At 38.0% G+C, this 17,106-nt stretch overlaps 1 protein-coding gene across 7 annotated transcripts in view; it reads right to left on the reverse strand.

The window, feature by feature from the left end:
- The window catches only part of MIPOL1 (mirror-image polydactyly 1), a 197,177-nt gene that overhangs the window by 14,338 nt on the left and 165,733 nt on the right, over positions 1 to 17,106 (reverse strand). For all 7 annotated transcript variants that reach the window (XM_030485266.1, XM_030485272.1, XM_030485265.1 and 4 more), the window contains one exon: positions 10,918 to 11,148. In XM_030485266.1, coding sequence (XP_030341126.1) covers positions 10,918 to 11,148 — 231 coding nt within the window. The remainder of the gene's footprint in view (positions 1 to 10,917; positions 11,149 to 17,106) is intronic.

A 17,106-nucleotide genomic window follows, 5' to 3' on the forward strand; every position in this document is an offset into this window, starting at 1 on the left:
GCTGGTCTATTCTAGTGATATTGTAACATGGTCCCCTATGCAGGGATAAAACCACAAAAGATGCCTAACTGCTTATTTACATACAAAAAAAGGGGTTTTAAAATACCAGTTGAGGCTTAGCATCACAGACCAAAGTGTCTTCTACACATGCATAATGCTCCTTAAAATACTTCATAGGCTTTTTACGGAGTTATCAGCCATTTAAGGCCATTAAGATGAAAACACGCCTTCCCACTTCTAAACTTCAGTAATCTCTCTCCAGTAGCTGGCAGACAGTCTCCAACTGTCTTCTGCATCATTCTAGCAAGACAATTCACATTGTTAAGTCACAGATATTTTTTCACGGGCTTTCTAGGCCTATTTTGCTCCATGTTCCTGCCATCCAACTGGGAACAAACTTCTGCTCCTGGGAGGTGAGAAAATTCCTGAGCAAGACTGACTCTGGAGGACCTTCAGCTCATTTTGAGGACAGTTTTAATTCTTCTGAACTGGTGAGCTTGCAGACTTGGGCCTTGGTGGCGAATCTGTCAGGTGGTGATATGAATAGACCTGATTGTGGGAGAAAACCTTTTTAATTTATTTCTGCTGATGAAAGCACAAAAATTTGGCTTTACATCAAGATTCACAGAATTCCTCAAAAGCATAGAGTAAAATATTATCCCAGTGTTTAAAATCAGAAATCTGTGAAACATCTTTTGTGTTTTGAGTTCACCACTTAGAATCCCTTTTACCAGATGTAGATGTGCATCTGTTACAACCTTCAAATAATTTATGATTATCTTATCAAAGATTGAGTTGATAGAAATAGATATATTATGAGGCACAGAATAAAGTGCTAAATACAATAATTTCATTACACACATCTGTAATAGCTGCAGTGTCTTCCATTCAAAAGCTGAATTCTGATACTTTCTATTGGCAAAAATTCCATAATGTGAAGCTGAAATGATAAAATTTGATCCTAAAGATTCATGACTTCCAACAACTCAGTGTTTAGATCTATATACTTATACCCATTTCACATACAGCAAAAACACAGAAGAGGAAAGCTGAGCAATTTGCCAATAAACAGCAGTGGCAATGATGGGATTAAAGCTGTTGTTAGCTCTCACATGTATAAATAAAACTGATGCCGCCTTTCTACAAAATCTCGTTAAAAAACATGAAAAGCCTTATGGAAAAATCTGGCTATTAATCAATGACTCAGTACTAGATCAGAAACATGAACTGTAATTTTTTCTTGGAGAACTAACCCCTGCTTCAGTAAAGGTACATTTAATTTTAAGCAATGAAAAAATTTAAATGATTTCAAGTTTGCTTAAAATTAAATACCTTGCTGACCCAGGTAGTTATTTCTATTTGTTGCTGTAAAGAACTGTTCCAGCAGTTCTCTAAAAGATTATATGTAATTCAGAAGCTTCAGAAAGTCTGGGATTTCTCTTTGAGCTTCTGCACATACATTTACAGTATTCAATCTTTTGCATATGTTAAGAAACAGTGTGAGTATTAACAGAAAGAACCACAAATTTATTTTTATTCCTTCAGCCAAGCCACAAATAAATGACTCTTGCAAACAAACCAAATACTATTTAGTAACAGCAACATAAATGCCATGGACTTATTTTATTTGGATATAAAATATTAAAGTAAATTATTATTTGCTGTGACACTCGTTTTATCATCTTGGAGAAAAAGCAAGTCTGAGAAAAAGTTTTCTTGCTTTTCTTCAAGGAGCATTCAATCTGCTGTTCAAAGTTATTTAATAATTTGTCATAGAATGGTTAACTATAAGCTTACAAATACTGTGTCAGCATGCTTCTTCCTATTGGGCAAACAACTTCAAAATCTAATTTGTTTGTGTTATTGGTCTTACTAAATATTAGTCTTTGCAAGTCTGGTTTACACCACTGATGTTAACTATGCCAACATTCTGATTTTGTTCTGAAGTATTCCACAACAAGCTGATATTATACAACACAAGCCCAAGAGCGAGCCAATCCAGTTTACTGAGTATACTTCGTGTATTTTGCTACTGATAAATCAATAAAACCATGTTGTAATCTACAAACTTCCATCTCTGTGAAGCAGCTATAAGCAAACTGTAAATGAACACACAGGTCAAAAACTGGGATGTTGTGATTATGTTGACTCTGAAAACATTTGACTTTCATAGAATACATTTTAGTGTTTGAGAGAACTAAGTTTCAGCACTGCTTATATTTTCGTGAAAGGCTGAGATGATAAATATTCAAATGATGATAAATATTTGTGTTTATATTGTAACTACCCATACTTTAAGAAAACAATATCTGCACTGCAATCCACAATTTACAGAGGTTAAGTAAATGTAAACCATAGCTACACAAAGAAAATAAATACTTGACTTAGATTGTATGCTCAGTTTTGCATTCTTCATCCATGTGAAACTGCCTGCAGTCAATGGATATCTCAGCTGTGCAAAGGAATATTGGAAAGGCTTATCTGTCATTCCTTTTGGCTGGCATTTTTTGTCTTCATTCTGACAAGTACGCCACTGAACATAATCTTGGCATTGGTCATAAACCATCAGATGCTAAAGACCTCACTATAAATTACGACACCCAAAACATCTATGAGAAGAATATCCCATATCTGCTCTGGCAATATCACACAACTGTATGAGACTTCTGGCACTGATACCACAAGCTGCTCTATTAAAGGCCATCTTCTTATGAAAAGGAGACGTCAAAAGATACTGTGAATCATTAGTACTACAAAGGGTCTCAGGTGTAGCAATTCTGAACATCATCAAATCTGTCTTTCACGACTGCTGTTATTGAGAACAGGATCTGCAGCTCAACACGTGGTCTAGACCAGCACATTCCTCCTCCAAACTGTACAGAGAAGATGGCAGCACCCTGGGATGGGATTTACAACAACTAGTTTAAGGAGAAGTGTGCTCCTAAACTAGCCAAATAGGGAGTTTTATGTTCTTTTTTTTTTAATCTCAGCCCCTAGCTTTAAGAGTCTTGCTCCAAGCTGCCCAGAGGTTCTCAAGCTGCCCTTCTCTAAAATTAACCTGAGGCCACTTGTTTCTTTTAAGGTGACAAAGACAACAGTAGTGCTACCACTCCTTCTTTTTAAAACAAGTATAAAAATTATACTATCAGCTAGAGCATTCAGACAAGCTAAGGAAAACTTGGTTTTAACCCACATCTGCCATTTCGCAGGAGAGTAGTACACTCCAGGGCTGAAGAGTCTTCTCTACTTCTCTTTCTGAAGCTATGAATCTCTACAGAAGAAACATCTGAAATGTTATTAGACCTGAATGTGTGATTCTGTAGGTGGTTATCAAGGGTGCTCACCTGGAAAATGGGAGATAAGTGTTCTGATACTGGCTCTGCATTTATGTTTGACAGGAACTGGTTAAAACTGAGAAAAAGTCCTAAAGGAAAGTGTCAGAACCAGGTCTCACTTCCCAGAGGTGAGCAGCCTACTCACTGCACTCTGATCCAAGACGTCTGTGTCATTTTCTTATATGTGGTACTACTTCAAGGCAAGGAAGAGAGCATCCAGATCACACCTGAGTGGCTAAAACATCCCTGGTATACAGGAGATCTGACCCAGGATCTCCTCAGATGGAGAAGGAAACCCAGCTCCATTCTGTCACACCCTGGAGGAATACCCCTGCTCCCAAACAACCACTTAGAAAACTGGGGGGCTGGAGGGATGTGAGACAGATGGCAAAGAAGCTTTGAGAGAAAATGTCTGAGGTCACACTGCTCCGCGTAGATATCGGCGCAACCAGCGTGCGCCACTCTGTTTCAGCACGTGCTTCTCCATTTGGGTCTCCGAGGAACCCAGTCAGAAACGACAAAAAGTCAATTGTTTCATATTTTTTCTGTCAGAATTTTTCTGCTCATACTAACCCAAGACCCAAGACCAAGTCTTCTTAGGACTGAGAAATTATCAGCATTAGTGGTACTAAGTTATCAGGCACTCCATCACAGCCTGCAAATTTTACCTGGACTGTATGTAACGTAATTAAAAAATAGGCAAATGAAGCACCATCCAATGCAGAAAATACATTTCATTACAGCTTTGCAAAAGTGATGTATTTTCTTTTGTACAGCATGAATAATGCGTTAGTCTTACCAAGGGACACAAGATCTGCCTAGTGATACAGAAATATGGTATATCTATGACAGTCCAGAGAATATGCCACCAGTGACTTAATTAGTTCAGCTCACCTTAGATTTGAATACTAGTTCAATATTTTATTTCCTCCAGACCCAGAAAATTGATTTCACTCTACATGTTGAATTTCTCTGAGGCTGCACATAACCTCACTGGCTTACTCAATTCTTTTATTACAACAAACAGGTATCTCTACAAGACTTTTTGATTCATCATTTCATCATGCACATTAGTGCAGTCTGAGGGGAATTTTTCTGAGAGGAGTCACTGGCGTTAGTGCAGAATTCCAAGTATTTAAATAAATTCTGACCCTACGACATACTGCTTTCAGTTAGATCACACATGACTTTCTTCACACATTTCAATTAGTCTTAATTCCTCACTGAATTCCTAAAGCAGACTACTTCCAAGCCTATCGCTCCTAAATCCAATAAATTCACACTGCCTGTTATTGCTACTCTAGTTAATGGTAATATTTTTGTATATGTTATGATGCGATTGTTACTAGATTTTATGGTTCAGACTTTCTCATGTTCCTGTTCATGTCTTGCATGCCAAAGAAATTTTGCATCAGCTCTGCTGCACTCTGCAGAATTCTTTGGAGTATGTGGTAGTTTTGCGTGTCTGGGAATCTTCCATCTGGCTAGTGTGGGTTTCCTGAACACCATAAAACCCTGCCTGTGGAGACTGTGTATCTCTTATGGGCCCCATGGAGTTTATAATCTGCTTTTAATCATTGCACGAGACAGCCAACACATCAGTCCTCATCAAGCAGTTTTTATCATGTTGAATCTTCTTTAATAACTTTTGATCTGATTCTGAGAGTCCAGAACTATTGTTAATAGTCATCAGTATCTTAGACTGCTACAAGAGTTGTCTTCCTTGGCTCCCCATTCCCTTCTATACAAACTCTCGTAACTATTGACTTCTGCAGCTTGCTGTAGTAAGTCAAAGATTTTTAGCACTTTGCCCTCACTCGCTCATCTTTTGAATGTATCCACCAGCATTTGTTTCTCAGTAAACTATAGGTCATATCCTTAACTGGGACAAATGAGTGCAACTCAGTGTGACAGAGCTAAGCCAATTTGTTGTAGCTAAGAAACTAGCTCTCCATCTACATTCTTCAACAAGTCACCAGAACTTATTTTACATTTCAAAATGCTAGCACCAATTAAATTATTCCCCACTTTATATTAAAAGATTACCAACTATTCAATTTCACAGCAGCAGGCACATAGTGGTTTTCATTAAAAGCAAAATCACTTTTGACGTCCGCTAAACTATTTACCGACACAAATCAGTGAAACTATTAATACCTATGAAGCTGTATTTCTAGCCTCCAGTAGTTAACATGTTGATCTGACATTCAGCAGAGTACAGTTTTGTAATGGTAACAAAAAAAAAAAAAGCAATCTAGTTTTATTAGGGAAGTCTGAAATTCTAAATATAACATCTTAGTAAAGCAAAAACTCAAATGCTATTCATTGTTTTGAAAGATTAAAATTAAAGAAATATATCTCTAAAATTTAAAATAAAGCCAACTGATTTCTCTAACATGTGGTGGTTCCTCCAAAACAAATAGCTTTAAGTCCCAGTGAATGCACAACTTGTTTCTTTTGTGCAGTGCTTCTGCCTCCAATTTCTAATTAACTAGCTCTATTCTTATCTACAACGAGTGACTGAACGCATACAAGCTACAATGTATACTTCAACTAAATATATGTAGGTATGATTTTAAAAGGGAGATAACTAGGTAACAACATTTGCATGTTGCAAAGTGTCTCAATTAGTATAATAATTCAGAAATTCTGTTTTTAGCAGGTTCCCTGCATAGCTGCTATGTACTGAGTACAATCTGTGCACTAAAGATATCATGTTTGCAGTTTAAAATCTCCAGAGACTTTAGACCCATACATAAGATACTTATTTCACTCTTTTCTGAGACACTGACCTGTATCCTCATTTAAAAATGAACACCACATCTTTATGTTATTAAATCTTTGTTTTGATCTATTAGTATTCACCAAAGTGCCATTTTATGCAACCCCGCACTGAATAGGCAAGGCTGGAGGTAACCATCTGCAGCTTTAGAGCCTGCGTTTGAATTGATGAAAAGAGCTTTGTGTTTTCATTGCCAAGTTTGATTCTTCCAGTCATTAGACATTCCCCTCAGATCGCATCAATGAAGCGGACTCTCTTACACCCATGTGTTAAATTCTCTTCTCCTCATGGTTTCCTTTGCCAGCTATACTCCAGAAAGACTACTGGGTCTTAGCCACATTCTTCTCACAGCTGTGTTAAAAAAGAGCATCAGAGAGTCTTCCCAAAATCCATATGTGTCCCTGGTCAGTCCCCTGTCGGAGGGTCACCTCACATTGTGGAGTGATTATTCAAATATTCATTCTTGTTCTTGAACTGCACTGTTCAGATCATTCTGGGAAAGATTAGACCCTCCAGCCAGCACTGGAGAACGTCTTGGACATGGATGTGAAATGCACGCAACTCCTGTACTCGGAAGGCAGATTAGTTTTACTTGCAGAAGAGGGGCACTCTCACCACTTAATAAATGCTTGCTTCTTCTTTTTTTCCTTTTTTGTATTCTTTCCGATTGTGTCGAATGCTGGGAAGAACTGTTTGGTTTTGTTGTGTCATCGATCGACTTATTTATTAGCATCAGATAAGAAACTAAATGAACAACTACAAAAGCAGAGAAAGCACGTTCAGAAATGCTTGAGGGAAAACCAGGACTACTCAAAAAAAGGGTGTGTTCCAGTAACAATGAATGTTACGTGGCCAAAAAAATCACACCTGAAGAGGTAAAGCAAATGTCGTTAAGGGTAATATTTCTTTTAGGACATATAGTAATTTCCTTTGATAAAACAATCTGCTTCTTCAGAAGATTGCTTAGTTTTCTTATGTATTCAATCCACTGAAAAATTTTACCCAAATCTGTAACTCTTCTAACTTCCTCCTTAAAAGAAAAAATGCAAATCAAAATGTCTCTCTAATAAACAGTTAAGGATAAACGAAGTAATAATTTCTGTTTTACATCACTTTTATATTTGCTTTGTTAATAGTCAGAACTACCTCAACAAAGTGCACAAGCAGCATGTTTCTCAACATTTATGCTTATTTTCATACCTGTATATTTTAGCATTGCACTATTACTTTGTGGATTTGTGTTTACTTTTAGAGGATCACATAGAAATTCTACATGCACACCCTCTGCTGCCACCTTACACAGCGATGTGAGTGTGCAAGTGTGACTGTGCTCACACACAGAGAGCTATACTTTATTGAGCTAGAATCATTAAATTGTGAGGAAAAAATAGAAGCCTCAATAGACAAACTGCATTAAATTTCACCCCAACTGCAAAGATGTTGCAGAAAAATAGAACATTTCCTGGAAAAAGCACATCAAAAGGGGCCTCAACCTTTACTGATAATTGGCTAATATTGATTTGGTATTACATTATAACCTCCTCTGATCTCACTGACATCAGTAGCCACTTCTCAATCCCAGGGGTTCCAGCAGGAAGGACAGTTTTAAAATGTCTTGCTTCCTCTGCTGGCAGAAGCATTAATTAATTCAGAGGCTTTTCCAGCCACCTTCTCCAGGTCAGTCCTATTTCCCTGCTGAGGCTGCACCAGCTGGCTCCTGGCTTCTCAAGCAGGACAAATTTGCAGGGGGCCTGTGGCGCTGTGCCAGCACTCCTGGTGAATTCTGTGCCACTGTCCTAATTCTTTCTTTGTAACTAGGAATTAGAAACATTGATTAAATATAGAAAATTATAGCCATTCTACAGAGTATAGTTAAAATATCACGCTGATCATCAGAATTTCCTATTGAATAAATATATACTGTGTTATTTATGCACATACATGTATTTATTTACATACACCACACAGCTAAAATGTGTATTTGCTTTATAAAGTAATCGGCCTCTCTTAAAAGTCTAATGTGTATCTTGATAATGTTTCAAAATCAAAATAGATTCAAACAAATGCTGCTAAATCTGTGTGGTCACTCTCTGTGCACCAAAATTTTGTGTTTCGTATCACCACCCCTGCTCGGGTGGCGAATCATCTTCACAAGAGCACATAGTTGCAATTTATATCTCACACTACAGTGAGCTGATTTGAGATGTTCACCCTACTTCAGAATAAACAGACTTTTATTATATCCAAGTTCACTATAAGCAGATTCCAATATATCCCCCTTCTGGTTCACAGCTGCTGTTTCGTGTGGGATAGGATCCAGAAATTTTTTAGATGCTTTGTGTCTTGTCGCAAAACATGAGGACCACTATTCTGACTTGGATCTCATGTTTAGAAAGCAACAATTGGAGTTGGGTACACAAATGGCTGACACAAGGGCAACGCCGTGGAGAAACTACATCTGTATTTCAATCTCAGCATATGATGCTGAATGCAAACACTGAAGTTTTTAAGAATGCTAAAAGAATCTTTAGTGTTGCCAGAGAACAGATTAGCAAAGACATAGTGAACACCAGTAAATTGCATGGTATGAAGATACATAGTACATCCTTTTCCAACACTAATTGTTCAAATTGTGTTGTTTCTTAATGAAGCTTAGAATTATTTCTCTTCTGATTTTTAACTGTTGCTACAGTTAAAAACTACTACATTATTCAGATATTTTACTGAATAATACCAAGAGACTACTTTAGCTGTTAAAATACTTCCCTCATATGTCAGAATTCAATTTTAGTTGAGCATCTAAAGGAAGTCAAGAAAACAGACGTTTCAGAACCCTATTACGGATATGAATTGTAATGTCATATTTTAAATTACAATATGCATCTTCTTAAGACAGTTTTAATAATTAATACTACTGTAATTATTACCAAGAAGGCTTTCTGTTGACAGGTTTATAAATTGTCAGTTCCTTTTTGAAATGTAGAACATCCTACATCTTCGAAATAAAAAGCTAAGCTAACAAATGAGTTCCTGCCTAATTGCCAAACACTGATTTGTATGAAGCAGTTGAGGTTACAAAGAAATGGGGAATTCTCAGCCTGGTTTCCCTGCTGATGAGTACGAACTGTCTGTGTAGCTCTCCCAGAGGTGTCAGAGGAATCTCTATAGTGTCACACAAGGGTTCTTAGCTCAAAGTAAACACACTTTCCACAAACTCAGCTGCTTAATCTGTTTGCAGGTTGAATTATACGATGGGGGTGGATGACTCTGGGTGCTGGGAAGACGCACAGAGCATTTCCACAGTTTCTTGGTAAAAAGGGCGTGCTATTGTCATCGAAAGACTTCACCCAATTGTTTAATTTTGCTATAGGCTCAATGGTCTGATCTTAGCAATAATGAAAACTAACCTGACCAAAATTCTCCCAAGTAGTTGAGCATGTTAAATTGCGTAAATTCTTTTCAGTATAGCAGTGCATCACAACCACTTTAACTCAGGTTGTGGCTGCACTTCTGCTCTGGCCACCCTGGTTACCCAGGATCAAACAAGACTGTTCCACTAAGAAAACACAAAACCAAAACCAACCTTCACTTAAACATCTATGGTTAGTAAATGTTTATAAATAAAATGAAATTAAATAACAACTTTAAACAATGTACAGAAAGGTTCAGCCAATATTCTCTTTTACATGCTGTAATTATTTTTATAGGTTAACTTTTATCAAGCATGCACCTGCTGAAATTTCAAATATATCTAAGTGTTTAGAAGAGATGATTTAGAAGAATTTTGAATGATTCTTAAGCAAACACTGGAGGTTTTAAAGAGATAACTGAAAATATGTGTTTTCATATATATATCTTAACTGTATTTTATGTCGTTACAAACAAATTGAAAATATAAAAATATACTTTCTTACTTTAATAGGTGACCTCTGAATGTATTTTTTTAAACAGAAGAACTCATGTTAAGTCTTTGCAATATATTATAAGACAATTTCTGGCTACTCTGGAATATGATGTAGACATTAAAGCTGAAGACAAATATAGACAGATAGGATAATTTGCATCAGTTCAGCATCAATCATCTTGGAAGGGGGTGAGAGGCATTTTGCAGCTGATGAATGTGATGCAAAGATGAGAAGTGCCAGACTGTGAAGAGGCTCTGCCTACACATTTGTCTATGCCCCAGCAACCAGACTTCCAAAAGCCTATGTGCTAGTAATAACAAACATGACAATAAGGACTTCAGTAGAGATGAACTTCAGGTTTTGGAGTTCAGTAACCTTTTAACAGGAAATCTTATGATGGGAAAGAATACAATCCCTGTTCACTGACTGAAACTTCCTGTTGGTTTCAGTGAGATTTTGAATCCACCCCTAAACAACCCCATCAGTATTTACTGTGGCATGAAACCTGCCAGATGTATAACAAAGTGAAAATGAGAACCTTAATAGCCTACCATGCAATTATAAAGGCAAATACTCTGTTGCCATAGGATTGGCATGGGGTAAAAAGACAGTGAAAACCATTCATAGGAGATGGAAGCACGTTCTCCCTGCCTTGCACATGTAGAAACCAGTTTCCAGTAATTACAGGCACACTGACTTATGTAATGCTTTAAAAGTGTTAAAATGAGTGGCTTCACACTAAGTAGGTAACAAGCTGAATGGCTGTCAAATAAGGAATCATTTTAAAGGACCTTTTCTGAGTACCAACACACTTTCAGTTGCAGACGAAATACCAGAAGAAATGTTTCATTGGTTTTCAACCGCATTTTTTTCTCAAAGAAGGCAAGTGACTTACTTTTGAACTTTTTCATTAGCCTCCTGTGAAACCTCCAGGGCCTTCTGGAGCTTCAGCTCTGTGTCCTTTTGCTCTGACCGAGCTTGCTGCAGCTGAGCTGCCAGATCTTCAATCTGACAATAGGTGAGGGTCACAACATCTGCTCTGCCTTGCAGTCCACCTTCAGAAGTACTGTAAGTGCAGTTAAGCTGGTCCTGCAGTCTCATTCCTTCAGGCAAAGACTTGGATAAGCTGGGAAAACAAAGCCATACACATTATTGTTTCAATCTAAGGCTGAGCTGCAAGAACACTACACTCAGTTTAATTGATACTTTTAATATTAACGTATATGGACCCACATGCACTAATACCAAGTTTTATTTCAAAAGTGACAGAGAACAAAAAGAACATCACATTTCCACAAGGCTCTCCCAGAAGCATGTAACAACCATCAGAATTTTAAAAAGTCAAAAACCTATTCAACAAAAACTTAAAAAGCAGTACTTTTTTAGCTGTGGCATCTTCTTGATCATCTTTGAGCTCCAGCAAAAGTTGCTAGTGTGATTTACATGAAGTTGAATTAATCTGCGTAAGTCATTGACATGCTATCAAATTGTGTTACACGGGACTCTCTTTTAACAAGCAGACTCAGCAGCTATAGGGGGTTTATTTGCAAAATTGCAGATTTTTCAAAATAACGAATAAAAATGCTAAAATGCAAAAATACCTGGATCAGCTAACAACGGCTATGGAAAATAAGCAAAAAGAAGGATATTGTCAAATTACCTATAAATAATGAGAAGAAATTGAAAAAAGGAGAATAAAGTAGATGGTCCATCAGGTAAAAATAGTCTCAACAATGCCTGTTGACTGTGGGATTATTTCCCAAGGAATCAGTAGGTAGGTAACTGCTTGAGTTATTATGATGCAATGGTAGAAATCACATTAACAACTGATTACTAGGGAAGGAGCCTGCACTAGAAAGCTCTCCATGGAATCAGTAACAATTGCTTCCCACCTCTTCATAGCCATAATTCTTTGGTGAATTTTGCACAGTGGAAAAGGACACTGGTAGTAGAAGAAATTCATTAAGACATAACGAAAGCAATGGCAACAGGGAATCATAATAAGCAGTGTTTTTAGATAAATAATTGAAGTAATTTCAAATCAACTTTATGAATATCAAAAGCTGTTGCCCTATTGATGAATACGACTCAAGATCATCCTTCTGGCTGATGACCATGCAAATATCAATGCGGACTTCTAATGGCAGTGCACATTGATTACAATGCTCAAGACAGTCTATATGATGGCTGCTAGTACGCAATAACATTTTTTCTTCCTTTCCAGTTTATTAAGGTGTTTGTATGGAAAACACCCTTTATTCCAACAGCCCATAGAGGAAAATCATATACAAATTAAAATATAATATACATGGACAAGAAAAATGTGGATTAACTAATAGAAATCCAGAAGCTAAAAGGTCAGACTGTTGATATGTCATTATGCCTACTACCTGCGTTTGTCAGAAAATATTATGAAGAACCTTTTCAGTTAAATGAAGACATATTGAAAACATAAATATTTATAAAGGGATATTAACATCCCTGGAACAGACTCATTAAAAATAATATTACTTTAACAGTTGCACATAAATTTTACTGACTGAAGTTCCACTATGGCTGAGCATTGATCACCATGGAAAAACACAAAGGTATGCAAATAATGCTGAAAGCAGGCTACTGAAATACCACTGCTGCCCGCTTCTTAACCACCTGGCACAAGATTAAAAGAAAAAAAAAAAAAAAAAGACACTTGAGAAGCTAAACTGCCCAGTGTTCAGTGTGGGTTCCTGGTTAAAAATAAAGAAAAAAAGAGGAAAGCCCAAATATTCAAAGTTGTTCACACCAGCAGAGTTTGTTTTTTGTTTTTTGTTTTCTGTTTTTTTTTTTTCTTTTTTTTTTTTTCCCCCCAGAACATACGAAAAATATAGCAGTTTATTTAGATTCTAAAACACTGGCTCTGTGTGGCTACAACTAGGCTCCTTCTCAAAGTCTGGCCATGAACCATACGGTATGAAATACACTATTACATGTTTTAACCAGTTATGATTGCATCTGAGTGATCAATAGGTTCTGACACTTATATATTTTGTAGCCAGTGTGATTCCTCCAGACAAAGGTACTGTGGTTGATAGATCTTTTAAACTTTTTATTTTTCAAAAACCATGCAGTTGCCAGATTTCCATCAATATGTGCTTTGCTAAAACACTTTTATTTAGTCCCTTTTGATACTTCTTTGAAATTCCTTCGTTAATGTCCCAAAGATTATTTTGTCAAAGACTACTGATGCTATAAAACAGAAATAAATGGGGGTTCTAGGCCTGAAGAATGGCTCACAGAAGCATTCAAACAGTTCCTTGGTTTAAATAATTCACATATTCTTTATAGTAAGCCTTTGCTTCAAGATGGCAGCATGGCCTCTTTCTTACTCCAGTTTGGGTCTGAGAGATTCAAGGGCCCACCTTAACTGTATCCAGGCAGACGGAAAAGTTACATGTGATGACTCCACTTACGTAGCTCCTGCAGGTAGCAAGAGGTTTCCTCAGCCCCCAAAGTCAGAGTAGCTTCAAGCCTGCTAAAAAACTTTACCAGTTGTAACTGTTCCCATAGGGACTTGACTTTGGCTGAAAATCAACTGTGTGGAGTGCTGCTCTTATAACACTTTTCTCTTGCCAGGCATACTTTCGCTCTAAGGTGGGAAATTATTTTCCACCTGAAGCAATTACTGAACAAAATAGAGAGACCTTCCACCTAAAGGAAGAAAGAAAAACCACCCCAGCAAAACCCAAACGTTACTTATCCATCCCCTCCCTCCTCCCCCACTCCAGTGATAAACATATCCAATGTTCCCAAAGGCATGCAGGTCTGACCTTGGTTTTCACCACAAATGTTTCTGACACTCAAGTTCTGAAGACCTCTCAGACCTCAGCCTGCACTCAGGATGGCTTTGAAGAGGGTCCCTTCACACCACTGAATGCACCCAGGGGCCAAGCACTACTGATACCTTGAAAATACTACCTCAAGGGTCCTCTTAGGAAACAATGTAATAAGATGATATTAAAAAAAGCCTGTAAGACCTAGAAGGACTTTGTCATTTAGCTGTAAAGTGGAGGATATAGAATGGTCAGGTTTGCATTACATGTGCGTCAGGAGCCTGACAGCTGGTAGACTGGTAACTAGATGGCATTGCCCTACCATAGACAAATACTTTACTAGCCTTCCTTTGTCTGCAATTACACAAGTTGAGGATTGTGCTTTCTCTTTAGTACAACCACCTAAACATCTCTCAGTAATGTAACTGAAGGCAGGAGCTGTGTTAGACTGTGGTGCACAGGCCAACAGACCATGCTATAACAATAATGCAGGTTGCACATAATGCAGAGTATGTTCTTTGCACTGTACAGTCCATCAGCGTTGCTTTCTCGTGTCTAGTGTACCCACACATTTTTAGTCCAGGATGAGCTCAGGCATTCTCTTTATATTTTCTCACCAGATCCAATCATAAGTACTCGTTGAGCAGAGCCCACCACAGATTTTCTTCTCTGTGGTGGCTGGTGATATAACCACAGGATTTTACAGGATAACATGTTGACAGATTATACTGTCCAAACTTAATTATCTGTGAATATGGATCCACAGTGAGCAGTAGGTTGAGTTTTAGCCCCCTCTCCTGAAACAATGTAGAGAAACCTGCAACCTGTGCAAGGGTCCAAACAGTCTGGGCACAAGATGGTTCACGCAGGTTCATTATCTACAGTGAAAGACTGAACTGACTATCATCATAGAATTGTATTTCAAATTTTTAAGAAATACAAATTAAAGGCCACTAGCAAATGCATTTTTTCCTCCTTGGGCCTCAGTTTCCTCATCTTATGAGGGATGATGGTTTTAAACTAAATGAGGAGAGATTCAGGCTGGACATGAAGAAGAAATTTTTTACAATGAGGGTGGTAAAATACTGGAACAGGTTACCCAGAGAAGTGGAGGATATGCCATCCCTTGACACATTCAAGGCCAGGCTGGATGTGATTCTGGGCAATCTGATCCAGTTGAAGATGTCCCTGCTCATTGTAGGCAGGTTGAACTAGATGAACTTTGAAGATCCCTTCCAATCCAAACTATTCTATGAATCTATGATCTCTAAAAAACAGCAATCACAATACTGTCTTTGCAAGGTGTTCTGAGCTTCACTACTGAAAAGAGAACCAGTACTGCTGAAAAAGCTAGATTAGATGCAGCACAGTCTCAAGTTAGCACAAAACTAAACCCGATGGTCCTCTGATGATACCAAGCAGCAAACATTTTTTTTTTGGGCCTCATTTCCATTCTCCAGGACCACTGCAGTGCCCACACCATTCCCCTGTGACTAGCTTGGGTGAGGTAGTAAGGACACGGGACATGTGATTTAACCACCTCAGCCTTTCTTGAAGTTGAAGGACTGCTGAGACATACTCTCAACAAGAAATAATTAGAAATGATACCTCTGTTACAAGCCCTTCATTTATGGAGTTGCACAATAATCAAATGTCTCCAGTTCACTTCATGCAGCCACTGGGCAAATTGCTCAGATAGCACAGCCTCATGGGATGGTGATACACACATGACATCCAGCATTCACCACATTCTTCACATTCACCACACCATCAAACAGTCCAGGACCACCACAAAAATAGCTGCTAGAGTAATAATGTTTTGTTGGAACAGAGCAAAACATAAGTGAAACTGATGAGTAGAAGAAAATGTTTTTCAGATTTTTGCAGTGTGGTACTATCCTCCTCAGCTAGATCCACAGACCCACAGTTAATAGCTTGTAGCTAAGAAATGCACCTGAATTTCCTGAGCACATGATGCACCTAGAGCTGGGGTCTCTATTATCTCTGATTAATTAGAGTCTGGAAGATGGCAACGTAGCATTATCTTTTTTTCACGCATACATCATCTCCCAGATATAGTGCATCTGAGTTTACAGAAGAGACTACTATAAATTTTACACTTGTTACTTGATACATGTAAACATTAATTACACATATTCATGGTTCCACAATGTACCATGTTAATTGCAAGACACAGATTCACAGGCTTTCAAATGTCTTCGACAAATTAGGGGACTGTGGTTTCAATACAGTAGCAGCTATTGTGGATACTCTTCACAGTTTTATTAGACTACGTTATTACTGGAACCAAGCTTGCTATAAAATGCTCCTGTCATGTTCTGACAGCGAATTGGGTGAATTAGCATATTCTACCTTAAGCATTCACAGAGTGCAACTATCCAGCCCTGAAGGCTGAAATTTAAAAAATAACTTTATTTTGTACAGTGTTTACTTTATACCAGAAGTTAGAAGAAAGAATTTTGCTATCTTGTATCTGTTCCTTATTGTCTATTCATATGCTTTGGCCATTCTTAAATATTTGCCAATGGCTTTAGTTAACAAAATAACTTTAACTTAGTATTTGTAATACTGTAGTTATTCCCTACAGTAATAGATTGTTTAGGTAATACTGCAAATACAGAGGGAACTTTATCTATTAATCGAAGACAGAACTGGCATCAAGTCATCAAGGCAGACCTCAGTATTTGAGTATGAAGGATGTTTAAGATGGTGCTAGCAACTCCATGTTTCACTGTGTATCACAAAACCCCAGCCACTTTCCCTGGGAAGTGTGAGCATCATAGTAGCAGCAGAGCAGATCCCGGCCCAGCGGCAGGCAGCATGCAGGCAGAAGAGGCACAGCCAGCTCAAAAACAAGAGGTATTTTCACCTTCCCAGTCCCCTGGCTGAACGGGCGGCCCCTGTGCCTCTCTCCCGGCTGCTGGAGGTCACCCGGCTGACATGGATCAGTGGAGGGGTGTGTACGTGGGTGGTGTAGAGCCAGCGACTCTGGCTTCAGGCCAGCAGGGAAACTGCCTATGTCAGGGATTTGCAGAAGCACAACTTAGTGGAAAAGAGACAGAGGATCTTGTCCTAAAGGTCACAAGTGGTTTATTTTTTATACTTTGGGTATGATTTTGGCAACATCAGTTTTAAGAACAGTGCACCTTTTCCCTCAAAGCTAAACTCCGGTTGCATGCTAAAATAATAGAGCAGCTAGTATACCAGCTAAAACAGGTAGCAAATAGATGCAGTATGTATTACTTTTTTCCTCT

Source organism: Strigops habroptila, chromosome 4, assembly GCF_004027225.2.
Source record: "Strigops habroptila isolate Jane chromosome 4, bStrHab1.2.pri, whole genome shotgun sequence".
Classification (NCBI taxonomy): Eukaryota; Metazoa; Chordata; class Aves; order Psittaciformes; family Psittacidae; genus Strigops; species Strigops habroptila.